At 38.1% G+C, this 21,191-nt stretch overlaps 3 protein-coding genes across 6 annotated transcripts; 2 read left to right on the top strand and 1 right to left on the bottom strand.

The window, feature by feature from the left end:
* Positions 1-876: 876 nt before the first annotated feature.
* LOC122316959 (carbon catabolite repressor protein 4 homolog 6) lies at positions 877-18,274 on the top strand. Of its 4 annotated transcripts, none has more exons than XR_006244332.1 (16): positions 877-1,055; positions 1,136-1,556; positions 1,712-1,878; positions 2,521-2,586; positions 7,067-7,119; positions 8,274-8,355; positions 8,483-8,529; positions 9,372-9,453; positions 10,342-10,434; positions 10,552-10,584; positions 10,675-10,763; positions 10,854-11,895; positions 12,052-12,137; positions 12,349-12,433; positions 12,843-13,032; positions 18,136-18,274. XR_006244332.1 is itself a non-coding variant. In XM_043133830.1 (15 exons), the coding sequence occupies exons 1-15, from the start codon at positions 990-992 to the stop codon at positions 12,903-12,905; spliced, it is 2,454 nt and encodes an 817-aa protein (XP_042989764.1). In that variant the 5' UTR covers positions 877-989; the 3' UTR covers positions 12,906-13,408. The 4 variants fall into 4 exon arrangements, 2 of the variants coding, with proteins under 2 accessions (XP_042989764.1, XP_042989763.1); XR_006244333.1 differs by lacking the exon at positions 18,136-18,274 and adding an exon at positions 14,286-15,946; XM_043133830.1 differs by lacking the exon at positions 18,136-18,274 and having other exon boundaries at positions 10,675-10,742; positions 12,843-13,408.
* On the top strand, positions 16,346-19,154 carry LOC122316961 (3-ketoacyl-CoA synthase 11-like). The gene is made up of 2 exons (XM_043133834.1): positions 16,346-16,502; positions 16,732-19,154. The coding sequence occupies exon 2, from the start codon at positions 17,128-17,130 to the stop codon at positions 18,676-18,678; it is 1,551 nt and encodes a 516-aa protein (XP_042989768.1). The 5' UTR covers positions 16,346-16,502; positions 16,732-17,127; the 3' UTR covers positions 18,679-19,154.
* A 176-nt stretch (positions 19,155-19,330) lies between these two features.
* LOC122316962 (probable histone H2A variant 3) lies at positions 19,331-21,058 on the bottom strand. Its single transcript, XM_043133835.1, has 2 exons — positions 20,822-21,058; positions 19,331-19,842 (listed from the first exon to the last, which is right to left on the bottom strand). Exons 1-2 carry the CDS (start codon positions 20,921-20,923, stop codon positions 19,546-19,548), a joined length of 399 nt encoding a protein of 132 aa, XP_042989769.1. The 5' UTR covers positions 20,924-21,058; the 3' UTR covers positions 19,331-19,545.
* Between the last annotated feature and the right edge of the window lie 133 nt (positions 21,059-21,191).

Here is a 21,191-nt window from a genome sequence, read left to right on the forward strand (position 1 = left end):
GACCCAAAAGCAATCTAAAGCCTCTAACATAACCCAACGCTTTTAACGAAGATGTTTGGTTGTTCTAATCTTATGGGGGGAAATATTTCAACTCATTCTTCCAAGGCGTGCGAAGTTCAAGAATTGGTTTTACGTACGAAGTCACCGAACTTCACGTACAAATTGGTTTTTGATTAAATATATATATATATATATATATATATGAATAATGCTACATATAGTCTTAAGGTATATAAGTTTTATGTACTCATTTTGAAAAAAAGTGAGATTTATAATTTGAAAAATGATTTTTTCATGTGTATTTTATATTTATCTATATTTTTTAAGTACGCGAGATTTGTATATTATAAGATTGTAAATATCATTTTGTTATATATATACGCCTGTGTGTACCCATTGCATGTATCGGTGGGCAGATGACATCGTACTACAAAGACAACCTTATGTAAGTCCAACTTAGGAAGCTACCAAAAAAAAGATCCCAGCAGTTCCACAAGCGACTATGCACGTGCTACATACATAAACAGAAGGAATTCTGAAGCGAGAGGTTGCCGGGGCTCTGCTGGTTTTGCAGAAGAAAGGCAAGCACCGGGTAACGAGAAAAATGAACACTACGACTCTCTCTCTCTCTCTCTCTCTCTCTGTGTAAGGTTGTAATGGATGGAAAAAGAATGCGAGGAAATGGAAACGATTGGACGATGGTGATTTTTGTTTTGATGGAGCCGTCCCTTGCTAGCTGTCCCTTGCTCTGACAGAATCGGATTGCACTCTTACATAGTTGACACGCGGAAAATACAGCAACGACATTGTCAGTTACAAAAAATAAAATAAAATAAAATCAGCCTCCCCGGCCATAGTATATATAAATAATAGAAAACGAAAAAAAAATATAAAAAAAAAAGACAAGGTCGGTGTGCTGCATGGAGGAGGGTGCCCACCCTTGACCCTAGACTCGCTCGGTCACTGCAACGGTAACTGTCTTTCTTTCGATGAGGCGTTTCCGCCCTGCTGCTGCCAACGACATCTCCTCAACCACCATGTCTTCTCGCCCTACCGTACTCTCTCCCTCTCTCTCGATTCGTAAACTTAAATAGCATGCCTTCAATTTTCTTTAATTTCTCCATTTTTGTTGCAGTCCCGAGGTGGTCGCTGGAGGGGCTTCTCCGACCGTTCTCACACCGGAGGGAGAGGCCAAGGGGACCATTTCGTGACTGGAGACTCGCACTTCCGCTCAGTACGCGACGCCAACCTAGGGTTCCGCCGAGGTGATTTGGCAAGTTTCGCCGACCAAACCGGGTTTCGCCCTCCACCTCTCAACCCTAGACCACATCCGTATACTCAAAACGCACAGTTTCGTCAGCCGCCTCCTCCCCCTTACAACAATCAAAACCAACGGTACAGGCAGCCTCCACCTTATAATAATCAAAGCCAGCAGTTTCGGCAGCATTTGCGGTTCGATCCGAACCAGGCGTTTCGTCCACCACAGCAATTCCGGCCGAAGCCCTTGGATTATCGGAATTGGGAGTATGCGACGCAGGCACCCTCTCCTAATTGTGGTAGATGAACATTGCGTGCTTTCGTTTATTTCTATATCGGAATATTTATCTTCTTTAGTTGTAAAAAGCATTGTCCTAGTTTTAGCCTTCTGTTTCCTAGAGTGATGCGGGTTCTGTTGGTTTAACCTTGTTATAATATATTTTGCGCTTTACAGAGAGGTTTGTGGTTCTTTCGTATAACATATTGGCTGACTACCTTGCTATTAACCACCGGAGCAAGCTTTACTTTCACATACCCCGTCATATGTTGGACTGGGAGTGGAGAAAGAAAAATATACTTTTTGAGCTTGGATTATGGTCAGCTGACGTAATGTGCTTCCAGGTTAATAGTCTGCTACGTCTCATACACCATCATGTTTAGTCCTAGAAGAAGTTTGTGCCTCTTCTTACTTTTATCTCTTAAGTTCATTCTAAACTTGAACATTTTAGTGTGTATCATGAGAGAATTCAACATTTGGTTCGAATTTGTTTTAGATTATATCAAATTTATCATATAAACAGTTAGACAGATGATGCATTACTAGAAAATCTCCTTCACTTTTAACGCATGACTACCTGCATGAAAATGTTGCGTATTGTACATAAAATTTCTACGTGTAATTTCTAAGAAGTAATCGCCATGTTTTAACATCTTGTTTGGATTATTTTTGGTTGGATATGAGTCTTCTGCCTCAAATTTTTAGTAGAAGTGAGGAGCCTATTAATGCTTGTTACAGGATGATTTTAAATAGTTAACAATTGGATCTGCGTATCATTGAATTGTACATAAATAATTTTATTCAGAGTAGTTTAAGGTCATGGGTTTGGGTCAATATGGTTTCTGCTCCTCTGTTCCCTCTGCAGTTTGTAAGCCATCATGTCAAATTGCATGTTGCTGACTTGTTTTTGTGCAACATTTGATAAATAAGTCGTTTTGCTGCTTGTGGTCCGGAAACTATTTATTCTCTTACAATATTATTTTCAGGAGGTTGATAGATTTCAGGAATTAGAAGAGGAGTTGAAGCTTAGGGGGTACAGTGGCATTTGGAAGGTGCGTTTTCCCTGCATTTATGTAACAAGGACATTCATATTTTCATCTCTTTGTGCTAGTTTGTCACAAAGGCATGTCTGGATGTAGATACTATTTCAAACACCAATATGCATTTTTGGTAACTTTGTCATCTGAGTATTTTTTTTTTTTTATTGGTAAAAAGAAGTTTTATTAATCTACGTAATTAGGCAAAATTCAAGTACATAGGAAGTATACAAGAAAAAGCCAATTACAAAATTATGGGCTACTGATAGTAGCATACAAATCATTTAGACTCGTTCAATTCCATACAATAGAAGAGGTCCAAAGCAACAAAGTATGAAAGAAAAAGTCCCTAAAACTGTCCGGGGAGCACTCCCTATCCTCAAAACAACGGTCATTTCTTTCGTTTCATGTGCACCACATTAAGCATAAAGGTATAATTTTCCATATTGCAGCGATTTGGCGATTGCCCCTTATCCCTCACCAACAAGACAATAGATCTATCACCCTCTTAGGCATGACTCATGCAATACCAAGTCTCGAGAAGATTGCATCCCAAAATACCTTAATTACTTCGCAATGAAGAAGAAGGTGATCTGCTGATTTGCCATTACGTTTGCACATGTAGCACCAATCCGTTATGTAGAGTCCACACTTTCTTAACTTCTTGATTGTTAAGATTTTGCCATGGGAGGCCATTCACCCAAAGAAAGCAACTTTGAGGGGAACATTGCTCCTCCAAATGCTCTTCCAAGGGAAGTCATTGAAGGAGTGGATCGACAAGGCTTTGTGATATGAACGAATTGAAAATTTCTTGTTTCCTGTGCAGGTCCAGAGTAATTTCTCCTCCTTTCCCGCCCTTAATTTCAGCGCATGTAACACTCTGTCAGTGATGTCTCTCATCTTATAATCCTGTACAGCTCTAGTGAATCTCACAGACCAAGTAATGGAATCAGAATTATTGCACATATTATAAGCCACGGAAGAGCTTTGATCCAACGCAATCCAATAAAGAGAGGGGAAAGCATTTTTCAAAGCCACATTCCCGCACCAAATATTATGCCAAAATTTGATCCATGTGCCCCTTCCCACCTCAAACTTGTAGTTGCCGAGAAATCATCTCAGCCCTTCCGGATAAGTTTCCAAACTCCCACGCCATAAGCCCCTCTGACTTCATTAGAACACCAACCTCCCCATACACTCTCATATTTGACGTCTAAAATATTTCTCCAAAGAGCGTCTCTCTCAAGGTGAAAACACCATAACCATCTACCGAGAAGTGCCTTGTCGAAGGTTCTCAAATTTCTTAAGCCCAACCTGCCGCAAGACAGCGGCGCGCATAGTTTATCCCATTTGATCAAATGGAATTTCTTTGTATCCTCTAGCCCTCCCCATAAGAAATCACGAAAAATCTTTTCTAGTCTATTCGACACCCCTGCAGGCACTGGAAATAAGGAAAGAAAATACGTTGGGAGATTGGATAACGTACTCTTAATAAGTGTGATTCTCCCGCCCTTAGACAAGTAAATTATCTTCCATCCCGCCAGTTTGCCTTCAATTTTCTCAACAATCCCTTCCCACATTACCTTAGAATTATGAGGGGCTCCCAATGGGAGTCCAAGATACTTCATTGGTAAGGATGTGACCTTGCATTCCAAGATGGCAGCCACCTCCCCTAAGTTGCTGACCAAGCCAACGGGGACTACTTTCGACTTCGATAAGTTCACCTTAAGGTCAGATTCGGCTTCAAAGCAAAGTATAAATACTCTGAGGGAGCGAATCTGATCTACATCCGGGTCACAAAGAATCAACATATCATTGGCGAAAAGAAGATGAGAAACCATCAAGCTTCCATGAGTAGAACCACCCACCGAGTAACTCGAGATGAAACCCATATCCACTGCCCTTTCCATCATTCTGCTTAACACTTCAATGACAAGAATAAATAAGAGTGGGGATAATGGATCCCCATGTCTCAATCCCCGAAAGCTGTTGAAGAAACCTTTGGGAGTGTCATTGACCAGAACAGAGAATCTGACAGTTGTAATACAGTGCTTGATCCACTAACACCAACTTACCCCAAAGCCATACCTACTAAGAATATACGACAAAAAGTCCCAATTTACATGATCAAATGCCTTTTCCATATCCAGTTTACACAAAATACCTGGAATACCAGCTCTGACTCTGCTTTCCAGATATTAGTTAGTAATGAGGGCCGAGTTTAGTATTTGCCTTTCTTTCACAAATGCATTTTGTGACTTCGAGATGATCTTCCCCATGACCTCGCTCAACCGCTTCGCTAAAACTTTAGAGATAATCTTGTAAACCCCACTTATCAAACTTATGGGCCGAAAATCATTCACTTCCATTGACCTTGCCCTCTTGGGAATAAGTGCGATGCAAGAGACCTTAAGGCTCTTCTGAAATTTCATAAAAGAATGAAATTCCAAAAAAACCTTAATTATGTGCTCTTTAACAGTGTCCCAACAAGCGTGAAAAAAAGTTATTGGAAAGCCATCTGGTCCTGGGGCTTTATTTTTGTTCATACATTTTAACACGCCAAACACCTCTTCTTATTCGAAAGGCCTCTCCAACCAAGGCGTGCTTGTGTGGTCGATGGAATCGATAGCTAGTCCGTCCATCTTGGGCCTCCAAAAGTACTTCTCTGTCAAAAGCTTATCGTAGGAATGGACAATATGGTCCTTAATAGCATTTCTACCCAATATAGCCCTGCCCTCCTCATAGAGGACCTCAATGGTGTTGTTCCTTCTATGGGAGTTTGCGACCCTATGAAAAAATTTTGTGCTCCTATCCCCTTCATTCAACCAAAGAGCCCGTGATTTTTGCTTCTACGATATTTCCTCCATAAGGGTGATTTTTTCCAGCTCAGCAACTACAAAGTCTTCTTATCCTATCCTCAAGTGATAATGCCCTTTCCGCTTCTTTCTTATCAAGTTGCTACAACTCCGTAAAAAGTTTGTCCCACTGGTCATTGATGTTTCCAAAGACTTCTAAATTCCATTTTCTGAGATCATTCTTCAACGCTTTAAGCTTCCCCGCTAGAATAAAACTAGGAGTGCCTGAGAGCTAATAGGAGGCCCACCATGAGGACTTTTTCGACGAACCCATCCACCTTTAATCGCATGTTCTCAAACTTAAAGTATCTCCGTCCCTCCTGAAGACCGCCACAATCTAGTGATAGGGGAAAATGATCATAGCAAAGTTGAGGAAGCCGTTTTTGACACAAATTGGGAAAGTGAATCTCCCAGGAATGAGAGACAACTAACCTATCTAGCCTCGACCAGGCTCTTCCGAAAAAAAAAAAAAAAAAAAATAGAAGAAGAAGTTTGCCACTACTGTTTAACCGTCACCTTGAATTGTTTTTATAAGTAAATAGTTAAATTATATTAATACGAATAGGCATAGCCCAAGTATATAGGGGGTATACAAGAGATAACAATTATTCGGGAGGAAGAAATAGAAATAAGAAAATCATGAAAATCAAGGCTATTGAAATCTACAGCTTTGGCCCAAAGAAACAAAGTCCTAACAAATAGTAATCTAATCTCCAATGAACATTCCTATCTTCGAACGTCTGGTCATTTGTTCCTTCCAAATGCACCATAGAATACAGATAGAAATCATCTTCCACACATTTTTCCCCTGCTTGCCTATTACTTGTATCCTAAGATGATCCCTCTCCTCTCCTAAACAATCAACCATTCCCCTTACAAAGTTCGGTTGGAAGTGCTCAATTGAAAGAAGAACATGCACTATATTCCATTTCACTCTATGAAAGTGAAACTTATGACTAGGGCACCTTAAGAAATTGGCTGCAACTGCTCCATCTATTTTTCCATAAGTGGTAGATTGAGTACTCTTGATTAACCTTGAGCCATACTTAGAAAGTGCTTTAAGATTGTAATTATCATTCGCACTAATATCTGTAGGTGTTTATCAATCCACATGCAAATTAATTTTTTCTTTTTTAATAAGTATCAATCTATATGCAAATTATTTGAGATTATGATTATGAATTTACGGTATTTACCAACTTATTACTGAGATGTGACAGTGTTTTTTTTTGATGTCGGGGAACCTCTCCAAGGCAGGGCCCTTTGGACCCACCCCTGCAGAATAAACCCCAGTCCCGTGCACCGCACCCTCGGAAGTTTCCCTACACGGAATTGGTTAAATCGCTGGCTTTTCACCAGGGGGTGTGGCCCCAAAGGATTGTTTGCACCCATGAGGTGTTGAACCTAGGACCTTGAAGGGAATGAGACCCCAAGACCAAGGCCTTCACCACTTGGGCCAACCCTTTGGGGTTATTACTGAGATGTGACAGTAATTATCTTGCTAATTAAAAATCTGAAATATATATAAATATATACATGCATGTATATATATATTTACATGGTAGTTCTTCTTACTTACCTATCGAAAAAAAAGTTCTTATGGATAAGAGAATTCTGACCATGCTCGGGTCAATATATAGATGCGTACTGGCACTCCAGTTGATGGCTGTGCAATCTTTTGGCGAATGTCAAGGTAAATTATGTGTGCAGCTTATATCATCTCTTATCAGTATGCATTAATTTTTGTGCAAAGGACATATACCCAGAAGAGTGGTCTGATTTTCTGTGTAATTTTGAATCAATATATGATATTGTCCTGACTAATCTAGACAAATAAATGTTCTTGTAAGATGATAGTTTATTCTAGTAGTAACTAATAGGGGTGGCAATATGTTACACGAGCAGTTAAACTAACACGAACACGACACAATAATAACGGGTTCGGGTCAAAACAGGTTGACCCGTTAAGACACGATTGCTTAACTGGTTGATAACATGTCAACCCGTTTTGATCTGTTATAACTCGTTATGACACGTTAAGAAAGTTAAAATTACAAGTATATCCTTCTACCAAAAAGTAAAATTGAGAATTTTAATTTTGATATTTTTATTGTTTGGATTGTAATTTTGGACTTGTAATTAGTTTTATAATTTTTATAGATATTGTAATTTTAATATTTATATAAAATTATGCTAAATTTAATTAGGTCAAACGAGTTAATTTCGAACCTATTCAACTTATTTACATAAACAGTTTGAAACGCTATTTCACAATATTCACTAATAGGTCCAAACGAATTGACATGACACAATCCGTTATTTTAATGGGTCGTGTTAGGGTTTGAGATTTTGATACAATAAGTTTAACGGGTCGGGTTAAGGTTGACCTATATAGTATATTACATGAACATGACCCGTTAATACGATTTGACACCTCTAGTAACTAGTTGGATTTTTCAGTTTGTCCTTGCAGGGCTAAAATTGATTTTGTAAATTCTATTTAGTTCTCCTATCCTGGATTTTTTAGATATTATAATTTTTTGTATGTTGTATTGTGTTCCCTTCGACTTAAATTTGTTGCATCCTTGCCATCTTCTATCCAAGTTTCTATATTAATTTTTTCAGTTTTGGTTTTTCTTTTCTATTTCGGTGTACAATCAAATGGTGAAGTGCGTAATTAGCACTGTGATGTGCTTTCATCTCTTTGTTGCTAGCATTGTCTAAAGTAGGATTTTCTGTTTTTCCTTTTTGTTCTAAATAATTCATTTTGATGTTATCATGTCTATCTTCAAGCAAATTGGTCTTGATGGTATTTTCTGAAAGTTAGTATTATGTTCTCTGCATTAGATTCAAGTTGCTTCATGAGGAATGCATCGAGTTCAATAAGCTTGGACTTAGGGATAATGTTGCTCAGATATGTGTGCTGGAGGTACGTCAGATCTTTACAACCACTAACCTGAAACATGATGGTTTTGGTTGACTTTAACTTCATTTCCCTGCTCCCCCCCCTACCATGCATTTTAGCCAATAAAGCGATGTTACTTTTTTGTCAACAGTTGGTGAATAAAAATTCAAGTGAAGAGACTTTAGCTCTACCAATAAGGTAATTTATGCTTAAGTAGTCTATAAAATGTATGTTTACATAACTTAACCTTTGCATGTGTTCCAAATGAAACATCATTAATCTGCTTCTGAATTTTAAAAACAAAAATTTTTCAATCTCCTTATGATGTGTTTTTCTTCATAATCAAGTACTCATGAGACAAGGATCTTTATGGATAGAAAGATTTTTAATGTCATTGAAGTTTATATTTTCTCCCCATTTCATTGTGAATTTACGATGATGATTATAATTCTATGGCTAAAATGAGATCCTAAAACCAGTGATTGTTCCTGCTCCACAGTTGAATTTTAGAAACCCTAAACTTGAGTTTAAATATGTTCTTGTTAAAAAAAAATTAGTTAACTCGATGAGCTTGTGTATTTCTGGATACTGGGTTTCTTAACAATTTAAGGGGTGAGGGAGAGATGAGACTAGGTTAATATGACCCATTTATTTATCAATTATAAACAAGCACCAGTCCATTTCTAATTAATTAATATTCTTTTCTCTGAAAAAATTATAGTTGCTCCTTGGCTTTTCTTCTCCCTGCTTCTATAAGCTTACATAATATACGTATCTATATGTATGCACATATATATATTTAAGTGATAACTTTTCCGACAACCTTGGCTCCTATGCTGATTAATGATTTAATATGCAGGTTGCCACTTCTTTTGTAATTAGATGCTTGTAGCATTTCTTTTTCATTGATGCTTTATGCCACTTACTGATTCAGTTTTCTGCGCTATTGTTGTACGTTTATTGTGATTTTTAATGTTTTTATGCGATGAACCTATATTTGCATGCATGCTTGAGTATAAGTTTAATATCTGTATCTGCAGCTCAAAAGGTTCCAGTAAGGTTGTCGTATGTAATATCCATGTGCTTTACAATCCAAAAAGAGGAGAAATTAAGCTTGGCCAGGTATTCAGTCTGTGGTGCTGGTCACTCCGATTTTTCTCTGGCAATTTTTCTTGTATATGACCCGTGTACTGGGACTTTTGCCTATTCCTACGATAATAAAATCTTATTTACCAATATTAAAAAAAATATTGTCTTTTCTTTATCTATAATGGATTGATGTGACCATGGGGAAATGGTTAATCACTTGACATATCTATGTACTATGATGTTTGATGTTGTTGGTGCATCTGATATTGCTGTGGTTCTGCTGCAACGCTATATAACATTGTTATAGGAATGTTGTTTCCACATGTTAATATTTGACGACATGCTGTTAGACTGTGTCACGGAACAGATATTTTCTTCATTTATTTTTCCATCCTTGCCCCCCTTCTAGTTCCATTATTTTAGAATGCATGACTGCCAACACTGTACTGATCCCTGTTGCTCTCTTTTTTTATCTGTTCAAAATTTGAAACTGTGTTTCACAATATTTGTCCCATATGTGCAGTTATTACTACCACACTGTCAAGAAAATTGTGTTTTATGTGCTTTCTAGATGTGAAGTATTATCTAGAAACAAGAAAAAATGTGCTTTCACGCCAATGTATTATCAATTTGGTGGCACTAGGAGACTAGTTGGACTATTGCATATAATCATTGATTTGTTGTGGATAGTAGGTCCATTGCACTAGATCACTCATCTTGGTTTTTGACACGCTGTGGCTGGCACATAAGCTGAAGCTGTGCTTCTGTATCACATTGCACATAAACCTGTTTTGTAACTATTGTGTTATCAGATAAAGAGATTTGGTGTAACATTCATCCTAATTCTTGTCCCACGACAATGCTAATCATTCTCTTCAGTTCTATCTGTAATTGATTTCCTGCCTTCTCTTTTTTTAACAGGTCAGGGCGCTCCTAAATAGGGCCCATTCTGTTTCAAAACTCTGGGATGATGCTCCAGTTGTTATATGTGGGGATTTTAATTGTACCCCCAAGGTTATAACTTCTTTCATGCTTCAATTTTTACTTTTTGCTCAGGTGTGAAGTGATCTTTGAGTTCAATTTCTGTTATTATTATGTATCATGACATCTACATTCTGATTTTTACATCAGAGTCCATTGTACAACTTTATTTCTGGAAGGAAGGTAAGCTTTTTATATTCTATTTTTAATGATGGATATGCTAATAATTAACTATATATATAGATACATATATAATTTTTCAGTATGTTGCAGCTAGATTTGTCTGGAGTGGGTAGAGATAAGGTGTCAGGACAAGCTACTGCAGAAATATCTGCACAAAGGTCATATAATTCTAATTATGGGTAGGGTCTGTACTCGTTAGATGTTCATTTATGTGAGCTAAGCTAGTTTATTGCGTTGTCCTGAGCATTTAAGCTTGCAAATTATTGCAGGACCAGGTCTGCTAATAATTCGAGTAATGATCCATCATTGACAGATAGAACGGAAATTGACAACAAGGTCAGTGTTTCGGTTTCAGATAAGAAGCTGGATGATCTAGACTGCACTGAGGATAGTGTTCCAGGAATGAGCAACTCACAGCTTGAACGTGTTAACACTGTCTTGGATCCATCTGATGAATCTTGCTCTGACATGCAAAGCCGAAGCGAAAAGGATGGTGGGGCATTGCAGAATGAAGCGAGAAAAGAAACTCAGCAGAGTGCTGTGGATGGCTTTAAGGAGTTATATGAATCAAGTTCTCGTGATGCAGTTGATGGATCCAGGGGAGACTCAAGTGCTTCTCACAGTGAAGGTGGGTTTTCTGATAAATATACTCATCCAGTAGCTTCTGATCACGAAGAAGTTTACTCTAATGTTATTCACAGTGGATACAGTGAAGAAGTAAATGACCCCCCTCATTCACATGATGGATCATTAAGTGAATATGCTGAGTCCAATGACAATGTAGAAAATGTAGTTGAAGTCTTTCCTCCAGGCAATCCATCATCCCATCCAGTTGGGAATGATGATTATGCTAGCTCTCTGAGCCAATATCAAGCCAGCATTTCATGCCCATCTACTAGCATTGACTTTATAGCAGATGAGAAACTGGAGAATTTATCTCAAAATGGGCCTGATAAAGCCGTGGCAGAAGATGGAGATGTAGGTGAAGATGAAAGCACATTTTTATCTTCATTGCATGACACTGAAGATGTCTTCCGATCTGATTTTGATCAATTAAGATCAAACCTTGCAGTATCAGATCAGTCCAAGGAGCTTGAGTCCTTTCCCCACAATTCACCGTCAAATTCACTAAGCAATGAAATTGAGAATGATTTATCCCCAAGCTTGGATTATGTGCCTGTTGCTATGGAAAACACTGCTTATGATCCTTCATCATGGACTCCAATGGAAATAGAAATGGCTACGGGCAATGCAGACTGCACCCTTTTGGACCACCCTCTAATGCTCAGTAGCACATACACAGAGGTTAAGGTAGATCAAGTGATGTTTTTTGCTCTTAGTCTGGAACTATCTGTTTGTGCATAACAGATAGATTTTGTAAAAATTTGCAGCTCTTACATATTACGTATTCTTCATTACTCATTAAGGATCTGCCATTACAGCTTGTACTTTTATGCATTTTTGTAGGATTGTTCAGGGACTAGAGACTCAAATGGGGAGCCCTTAGTTACCAGTTACAACAGGTGTTTTCTGGGCACGGTTGATTACATATGGTAAGTGCTCTTTAAGATTCTGCCGTTCCCAGTATAGTCTTCCATGAAATGCTGCTTGTCAAATTGGAAGTTGGATAGGATTAATCACACATGATGAACATATTCTCTGATATAATCATACAAAATAGTGTGTGGATACATGTCTTGGAAATTTTTTGATGAGTATATCTCAGGGAAATTTGAAGCGTATTCACCTTTATTTGACATCCAGGCGTTCTGAAGGTCTCCAGACTGTTCGGGCTCTTGCTCCAATACCAAATCATGCAATGCAATGGACTCCGGGGTTCCCAACGAAGGTATAATAGGTGATTATGTTTGTTCACTTTGAAGGTGTGGTAGGTGATGCTAACAATAAAATATCAGCAGAGATCAAGGGATCTAGATGGTTCAAGTATTAAACTATAGTTATATATTTTTCTTTTAAATTATAAAGCCATTTTTTGACAGTGTGTCTGTGCATAAAAAATAAAAATTGGTTCTGTTTATTCCGATATTTTGCAAGACAAACACCTGTTCTTTGGATAAACATGTCACTTGTTTTTTCGCCAACAGAAATACCAATCCCAGTTTAGAATTCCAGACTTTAAGATCATACAATGTTAACAAATGTGAATCATTCCTGCAACTAGGCTCACTTTAGCATAGCTTTACTATAATGTAGTCATATTCCAGCTTAAGGTATATATAATTTACCATGTTCTTCAGAAATGGGGTAGTGATCATATTGCACTGGCTGCTGAATTGGTGCTTGTGAAAGATGGGGAGTAATCACAACACAGAATCTCTCTTGATATTTGAGGTTTAGAAAGTTGTGGGACTGGTGCACCAGCTCATCCAATGTTTTTTCACCCCATAGCAGCAAGATTTGGCTTGTGGAGAGGTCTGCAGTTTTAAGGTCAGTGATAGTCCTCTATATATCCCCTTTTGTTTGTATGTATTCAGTTACCAATTAATGCTCAATTGATTTCATATATGATCTGATTTTGACCAAGAGAAATATATTAATGACTTCTTTTGCCGCACAAATTGTTGCTTGGATTGTAGCATTCATGCATATTACTGGATAAATATGTTATAATCCTTGTACATTGATCTCTTACTTCTCCACTTTTTCACTGATATGACCTTGTCACTACATGGGACAAGTTATGAATTCGTCTGAAGTGATTTGAGAATTTCTGAAAAGCGTTGGATTGGGACCAGCTCATACAACTCGTTTGACTTTATTGTTTTAAGTTTGAGTTTATGAGAAATTGGATGGTTTTTGAGCTTGGCTTGTTTGGCTTCGTTTAGGTTAAAGCTCACTCTCATGTTCATGTTCATGCTCAAGCTCATGAACTTGTTCGGCTTCGTTTAGGTTAAAGTACACGCTCTCTCATGTTGAGTCAATCACATGTTTGTCAAGAGGATTAAAATGAGAGTTAAGCCCATGCCTCAGCCCATTTGTTTGAACCTAGCTACTTACAATACATATATAACCAACAAATACAAAAATTATTACTATTTTAAAATAATTTTTAGGAATAGATTTTGCTTTCACGTCATCGCACTTTGTATTATTGAGCATATACCCAAAAAAGTCAAGTATTTACAATGCAAAGATGTGGGAGGATTTGAAGAATTGGTTGCTGTCCATCATGCTATGATGATATGCGCACGTCGTCAAGGATAGGGTTGTTCTATTATATTCTTGTTTTATGTCATCTCTTTGTTGTGACCACCTCCATGGCTCCTCCCTTCTTTATACTCGTTATATTTTTTAATCGAATAAGATATATTATTATAATTTATAACACGTAATTTCTGATGGTTTTATAATTCATAATGTAATGATTATATCGTTTATTCTAATTAGATTGATAAAATCTAAGTACAATAATTAACCCCTGTTTGGATTGGAAGAGATGAAGAAAAAATGAATAATTTGTAGATGTTTGGATTAATTTTTGCCCGAGGAATGAGACAAATCGGGATGTGAAAATAATGACTGTTTGGGGGGAGAGAGAGTAAGTTTAAAAAAGTGGATACTTTAGTTACTGTTCACGTGTATCTACATTGAGTTTAAAAGTTTAAATAGTTATTAGATATCTAATTTAACATGGATCACTTTTAAATTTGAATCCGTCAAAATTTAACTTTTCAAAACAGAAGGCTACGGTAACAACGAAACGAGAATGGTACTAATAGCTAGGCCTGCAACTCGGGCTGTGTTTGGACCTGACCTGACCCGATCCAATTCTCAGAAGAATAAAACACAACTCAATCCGACTAAAGTCGGATCAACCCGACTTCACTCAGAATATCAGAATAGGCACAAAACTCGCCGGTTCTCCACCACGAACTTGGTGTAGCAGAAAACATACAGTATAGTGGATACGCCGGCCGAACAATAAGACGACGACAACCTGCGTTTTCCTTGGCCTCGTACCCTGTAAGAACGAAGACATTACCGCCAATGACACACTGATGAGGAACCACATGAGGTCCCACCACGTGAACGTCTTCTTCATCTCATGCTGGCTTCGAGCCTTCCGTCGAGTCCATGAACCGAGTCAAGACCCGATCCCTCAACTTCAACAAAGTCTCCATGAGCGCCCTCCCATATTTTCCCTAGCTCTGAAACCATCTCTTGGGGAGAACTCATCCCACCACGTGAACGTCTTCTTCATCTCATGCGGGCTCCGAGCCTTTCGTCGAGTCCATGAATCGAGTCAAGATCCGATCTCTCAACCTCAACAAAGTCTCCATGAGGGCCCTCCCATAGTTTCCCCATCTCAGAAAGAATCTCTTGACTTGTTGGCACGAACACCCTCCTTCTTGAAAATTTGAGATCTAAAAAGAAAATAAAGAAGACGAAGACGGGTTGAGCAAATTGTACGGGTTGAATCCGATCACTAGCCAAAACCGTTCTTCTTGAATCAGGTCGGGTCGGTGTTCACGGACGGGCTGGGTCGCTCAGTTTCCTGTACAGGCCTACTAATAGCGTGCTAAGTAATGTACTCATGATATATTTATAACTTCTCTTTATAATTTTGATATAATTGTGTTGAATTGAGAATATTTATATAAAGGAATGATATTTTTGAAGTTGTTTTATATAAAAAAAAAAAAAAATTATTTAAAATATTGTTGTAAAAATATAAAAAAAAAAAGTTAAAAGTGAATCATTTTCCTAGCTGAGGTCGGGGCCGTACAGGTATCTTTCCTTTACAGCACTGATGCAGACTGGGAGCAAAAAGCGCTATGTATTGTCAATGATCTTTACGGGGTCCACATGCAATTCATTTCTGCGGGATTTACGTAATGCAATGATTTATTGCCCGAAAAATAAATAAAAGAAAGGACAGGACACTCCCTTTTTTTAGGGCAATTGTATCATTTGCATGGAAGAATACCGACGTACTTTTCGTATTCTTCTTTTTAATTTTCAGGTAGAGAAATGATAGTCTACCGAGCATTTGCACCGATTGGTGTATTTTTATTTTTAATTTTTTTAATGTTAAGAAATACATTGAAAAAAAAAATAAAAAAATAAAACAATAAGAAAGGGAGTCATATTAAATTGTCCGATTTGATTTGGCTGATGGGTTGGTGGTAAGGTTTTGGATGGTCTGAATCTTTTTTCTTTTTACTTTTTTAAATTACCAAGTGTTAAATAGGTCTTATTGATTGAAGATTCATGGGACCGCTGCTCAGAAAAAAGTAAAAAAAGAAAGAAAAAGAAAAAGGGCAAAACAATAAAGAAACAACGACGACGACAACAAAACCAACAGAGATAACAGGTTCGTCCCAAAAAAAAAAAAAAAACAGAGATAACAGGTAGTATGCCACATGCAGTGGTCAGTGAACTTTTTCTCAAGATTTAGAAAGCATCACGTGGTGTTCTTTTCTTACCTGGTATTCGCTTTCAACCTTAAGAATATACAAGTTTACAAACATGAATAATCAGTGGCCGAATTAGTAATTTTTACGAGTGGCTCAACTTTTCTACCGTGTGACAAGTATATATAAAATAAAAAGAAATTAAAAAAAAAACATAAAAACATAACTATAGATAAGATATAAAATGAGATGAAAAATATTTATAATTATCTTTAAATCTCACGAAATTATAAAAAGTGAATGTTTATGAATGTAAATTAAAGGGGGACCTGTACTTTCGGTCTAGTTCCTCTGTTTCAAGATCCGAGAGGAACCTTTGAAGAAACTGCACCGGAGACAACGCATTTAAAACGGAGCATGTTACAAAAATATGAAGTCCAGCATAGCACAGTGCACACCGCCACACTCAGAAGGCCTCTCTCTCTCTCTCTAGTCTCTACACCACCATACTCAGAAGTTCTCTGCTTAGATATCACATTCAAGGTAAGGTTATTTCATCTGGGCCTCTTGCATTGCTTGAAGAATCTCTCTTCTGCATTCTTCAAGCAATGGTATCTCATTTTCTTTCTCTTCTTGCTCTCTTCGTTAAAGAAACTTTAGTTCGAACCCATCCTGTAAATGTGGCATCCAAAACTTCAATAAATATCTTTAAAAGCTTAGTCTTTTGTAGGTGATGCATCAATATCATTGTGTTCGTTTTCATCTTTTACAGGGATACGTTGGGTTCTTTGAGCAGCATTCCCCGATTATTTGTTTAGGAAGATCTCATTGTGGTTCATAAAGCCTTCTCGGTATACCCTTTCTTATCCCGAAATTCAGGGACACTCCAATTCCAAATACATTTAGATTTTGTTTAATCGGAAATCTGAGAAACTCCGACTCAACCTACCAACCTAAAATCTATTTTATTAATTACCCAGTCATACATTCCGATTTCCTCACAAATGAGCTTTCCGTGACCTAAAATTCACAAAACTTTTGCTTCAAAGGAAAAGGGGTTCATGCTCTTTTTCTCCACTTTCCATTTGGATCTCCGGAAAGTCGTTAGATTTTTTCAACTGTGACTGTTCCTTTCCTGTTAGTCTATATTCAAATTTTTACCAAAAAAATGTCGGAGACATATCCAAATTCCAATCCAAACAAGCCGTTGATTCAACAGTCAACATATTCGCGAATGCTTCCGGATTTCAAACAATCCGTGAAGCTGAAATATGTGAAACTTGGCTACCACTACCTCATCACCCATGGAATGTACCTGTTTGTATCGCCTCTCGTTGTTGTGGTCGTAGCACAGCTCTCTACATTTTCACTCCAAGGTCTTTATGAGCTTTGGGACCATCTCCGCTACAATCTCATATCCGTCGTTCTATGCTCAACTCTCCTCGTCTTCTTATCCACCCTTTATTTCCTCACTCGTCCCCGCCCTGTTTACCTCGTTGATTTTTCATGCTATAAGCCTGAGGATGCCCGGAAATGCACTAGGCAGATATTCATGGATCGGTCCTGTTTGACGGGGACATTCACTGAGGAAAACCTCGAGTTCCAAAGGAAGATTCTTGAGCGGTCGGGTCTTGGGGAGTCGACATATCTCCCTGAAGCGGTTTTGAAGGTTCCTCCTAATCCATCAATGGCGGAGGCACGGAGAGAAGCTGAGGCAGTGATGTTCGGTGCCCTTGATCAGCTTTTTGAGAAGACGTGTCTGAAACCAAAAGATATTGGGATTTTGATTGTGAATTGTAGCTTGTTTAATCCAACTCCATCAGTGTCTGCAATGGTTATTAACCATTATAAGCTTCGAGGGAATATTGTTAGTTATAATCTGGGTGGGATGGGTTGCAGTGCTGGTTTGATCTCAATTGATCTTGCTAAAGATCTTCTTCAAGTTCATCCCAATTCATATGCTTTGGTGATTAGCATGGAGAACATCACTCTGAATTGGTATTTTGGGAATGATAGATCCATGCTTGTTTCAAATTGCTTGTTTAGAATGGGAGGAGCTGCAATATTGCTTTCGAACAAGAGGTCTGATAGACTTCGGTCCAAGTATCAATTGGTTCATACAGTTCGAACCCACAAAGGTGCTGATGATAAGTGCTTTTCTTGTGTTACTCAACAGGAGGATCCCACTGGGAAGATTGGAGTTTCTTTATCTAAGGATCTAATGGCAGTTGCTGGGAATGCTTTGAAGACTAACATCACTACGTTGGGACCTCTTGTGTTGCCAATGTCTGAACAATTACTCTTCTTTGCCACATTGGTTGGGAGAAAACTTTTCAAGATGAAGGTGAAGCCTTATATCCCAGATTTCAAACTGGCTTTTGAGCATTTCTGCATTCATGCTGGAGGAAGGGCTGTGCTGGATGAGTTGCAGAAGAATTTACAGCTTTCAGATTGGCATATGGAACCTTCAAGGATGACACTTTATCGTTTTGGCAACACCTCCAGCAGCTCTCTTTGGTATGAATTGGCTTATACAGAATCCAAGGGGAGGGTGAAGAGAGGAGACAGAATATGGCAGATTGCATTTGGGTCTGGGTTCAAATGTAACAGTGCAGTTTGGAAGGCTCTACGGAGTGTGAACCCGGTGAAGGAGAAGAACCCATGGATGGAAGAGATCCACCAGTTTCCGGTGAACGTTCCTAAGGTCTCAGCCATTTGATTTCAAGTGCTTCTTTTCCTTTGTGGCAGTATGATGGTGACAGCCCTCTTGCTCGTTGCTCTGTAAAACCTTTTTGTTCTGTTTCACGGTTCTGGGATATGGTGATCTTTTGGTGGAAAGATGCTAGGAATGGTTGTGCATTTTCCTTTTCTAAGGAGAGGGATATGGTGATTTTATTTGGTTGGGATTAGCTGTTACTGTTTGGTAGGATATTGAGAAGGTCAGTCTTTTTTCTTTTCCTCGGCTGAGAATGCCGGTGTCTGATTTGCTGTGAGCCTGTGATCCCAGATCTGTGTCCATTTAGTTCCAGTCCGAAACTGGGGTTTTGAATTGTGACGTCTGGCTATTTTACCAGGTAAGTGTTTCGAGATAGAACCAGGCTAGAAGGTTGTTTTTTTCACATTGACTCTGAAAGTCTGATGGCATTAGGATCGATCTTTATTGAATGGAATGTAGCTCTTAACTATTCTTCATCATTTGGATACGTTAAATTGATGTCATGATCCTTTTCATCAGATGGAACAGCAAGCCTCCATTTGGAATAATATTCATATTTTGGTCTTACAGCACTATAATCTTCAACGAGAAAGTAAAATAGCACGCATATACAAATACACATCCAGAGATGCGAATCCATGATCAAGATATAATCTGCCTAAAACGTGTATATATATATATATGCATGTAAATATTCAGACTGCATTACTATTACACAACCATGCAAAATGTCCCCCAACCACCACTTCAGAGGGCGATATCCTTTAATTACTGCAGAAGAAACCTCAAGGATTAATAAGATGTCACAAAATGGAGACAGCAATCTCATTCTACCAAAGTTAGTTAACAATATACGAATCCATTATAATTTCAATCCTTGGAGGACTTGTTGATGAGTGATTTGTGAATGTGAGGAATCACGCCACCTCCAGCTATTGTTCCTTTGATGAGTGTATCAAGTTCTTCGTCACCACGAATTGCAAGCTGCAGATGCCTAGGCGTTATGCGCTTAACCTTCAGATCTTTACTTGCATTACCTGCCAGCTCCAAAACTTCAGCAGTCAGATATTCCAAGATCGCAGCAGAGTATACAGCAGCCGTTGCACCAACTCTTCCATGGGCTGTGGCCCTTGTCTTGAGGAGCCGGTGAATTCGACCAACAGGGAACTGCATGGTCAGATGTATAAGGTTGAGTCTATGGTGATTACTAGCACAATGAATATAAGATATCTTCCTCTCTCTTTTTCCCCTTTTCGGTGATTACAATGAATAAACTCAACAAACTTAATGTAATTAAATAAAAACACATGTAACACAAAAATCGTCCATTTATTGTGTATAACATCCATCAATTATATGTTTGGTTCGATCAGGAAAGAACCAAACCCTCCAAAACATCTAGGGCCATCCAAGAATTGTACAGTTCAGACCTAGCAGAACATACAGCTGACAAAATTTTGTTCTGAAGAATCAGATTCTTGTAATGTTTATGTGGATAGATATTGTTGCTAGCCAAGGATGGGGCATATTAAGCAAATTGGTTTCGTATCAATGGTAGGAAGCACAGGGTCCAAACTGCTACTTACATTGATGCCTAGAATCACACACAATGATGTTTCAAGTGGAAGATAGAGATTAGATGTGAAGTTTTAGACAAAATTAAGTGAAAAGCTAGTCTCTTAGGTAATGAGAGACCTTATATTTAGAACAATATGAAATATGATTACGAATAATCTAATGGTTATTTCCATTTGCTTTCATATTCTTTCTCCAACAGGTTCTCGGCAGTCACATGAATTATTATTATTATTATTTTTTTTTTAATTTTTATTTATTATTTATAAAGACATGAATTGTATTAAAAAAGAAAAAGAAGAAGAATCTTACAAAACATGAAGCAACTATGATCCTTTAACCGGAATCCAGATTAAAGCCAATTAATGAACAAGAACCAAAAGAATTAAGAATAAACCACCGGACAATTCAAAATATACAGATCATCCGTATTAAGGTAAAAATCCGATCTTGAGAACTGAAACCCAGGCACCCAAACCCGGAAATGAAAACCCATCAACCAAAAACCAATAATAAACGAGAAAGATTGACAAAAAACGGATTATAGTTTAGAGAGAGAGAGGGGGGGGACCTGAAGACCGGCCCGAGAGGAGCGAGTGGTAGACTTCTTCTTGTCCTTGTTTAGGGCAGGGGTTTTGCCCATTATCAAACCCTTTGCGCCTTTCCCCGACATTCTTTCCGCTCTTCAATTACCAACTGGCGACAGATAGATCGACCTCCTCTGCGTGAAAGATTTCGGAGACAAGGAAAAAGAGTACGAAAAGGTTGGAGACTGGAGTTGGAGGTAGATAGGCATAAAAACAAAAAACAAAAATAATCAATAATAAATATATATGTATATATATTAGAAACGTAGTTTGGGCCTTATTCTAAATGGGCCTACTCGTACCATTCTCGAATTTATCATCTCTCTTTTTTAAAAATAAAAGAATTTGAATATA

Source organism: Carya illinoinensis, chromosome 7, assembly GCF_018687715.1.
Source record: "Carya illinoinensis cultivar Pawnee chromosome 7, C.illinoinensisPawnee_v1, whole genome shotgun sequence".
In the NCBI taxonomy this organism is placed as follows: domain Eukaryota; kingdom Viridiplantae; phylum Streptophyta; class Magnoliopsida; order Fagales; family Juglandaceae; genus Carya; species Carya illinoinensis.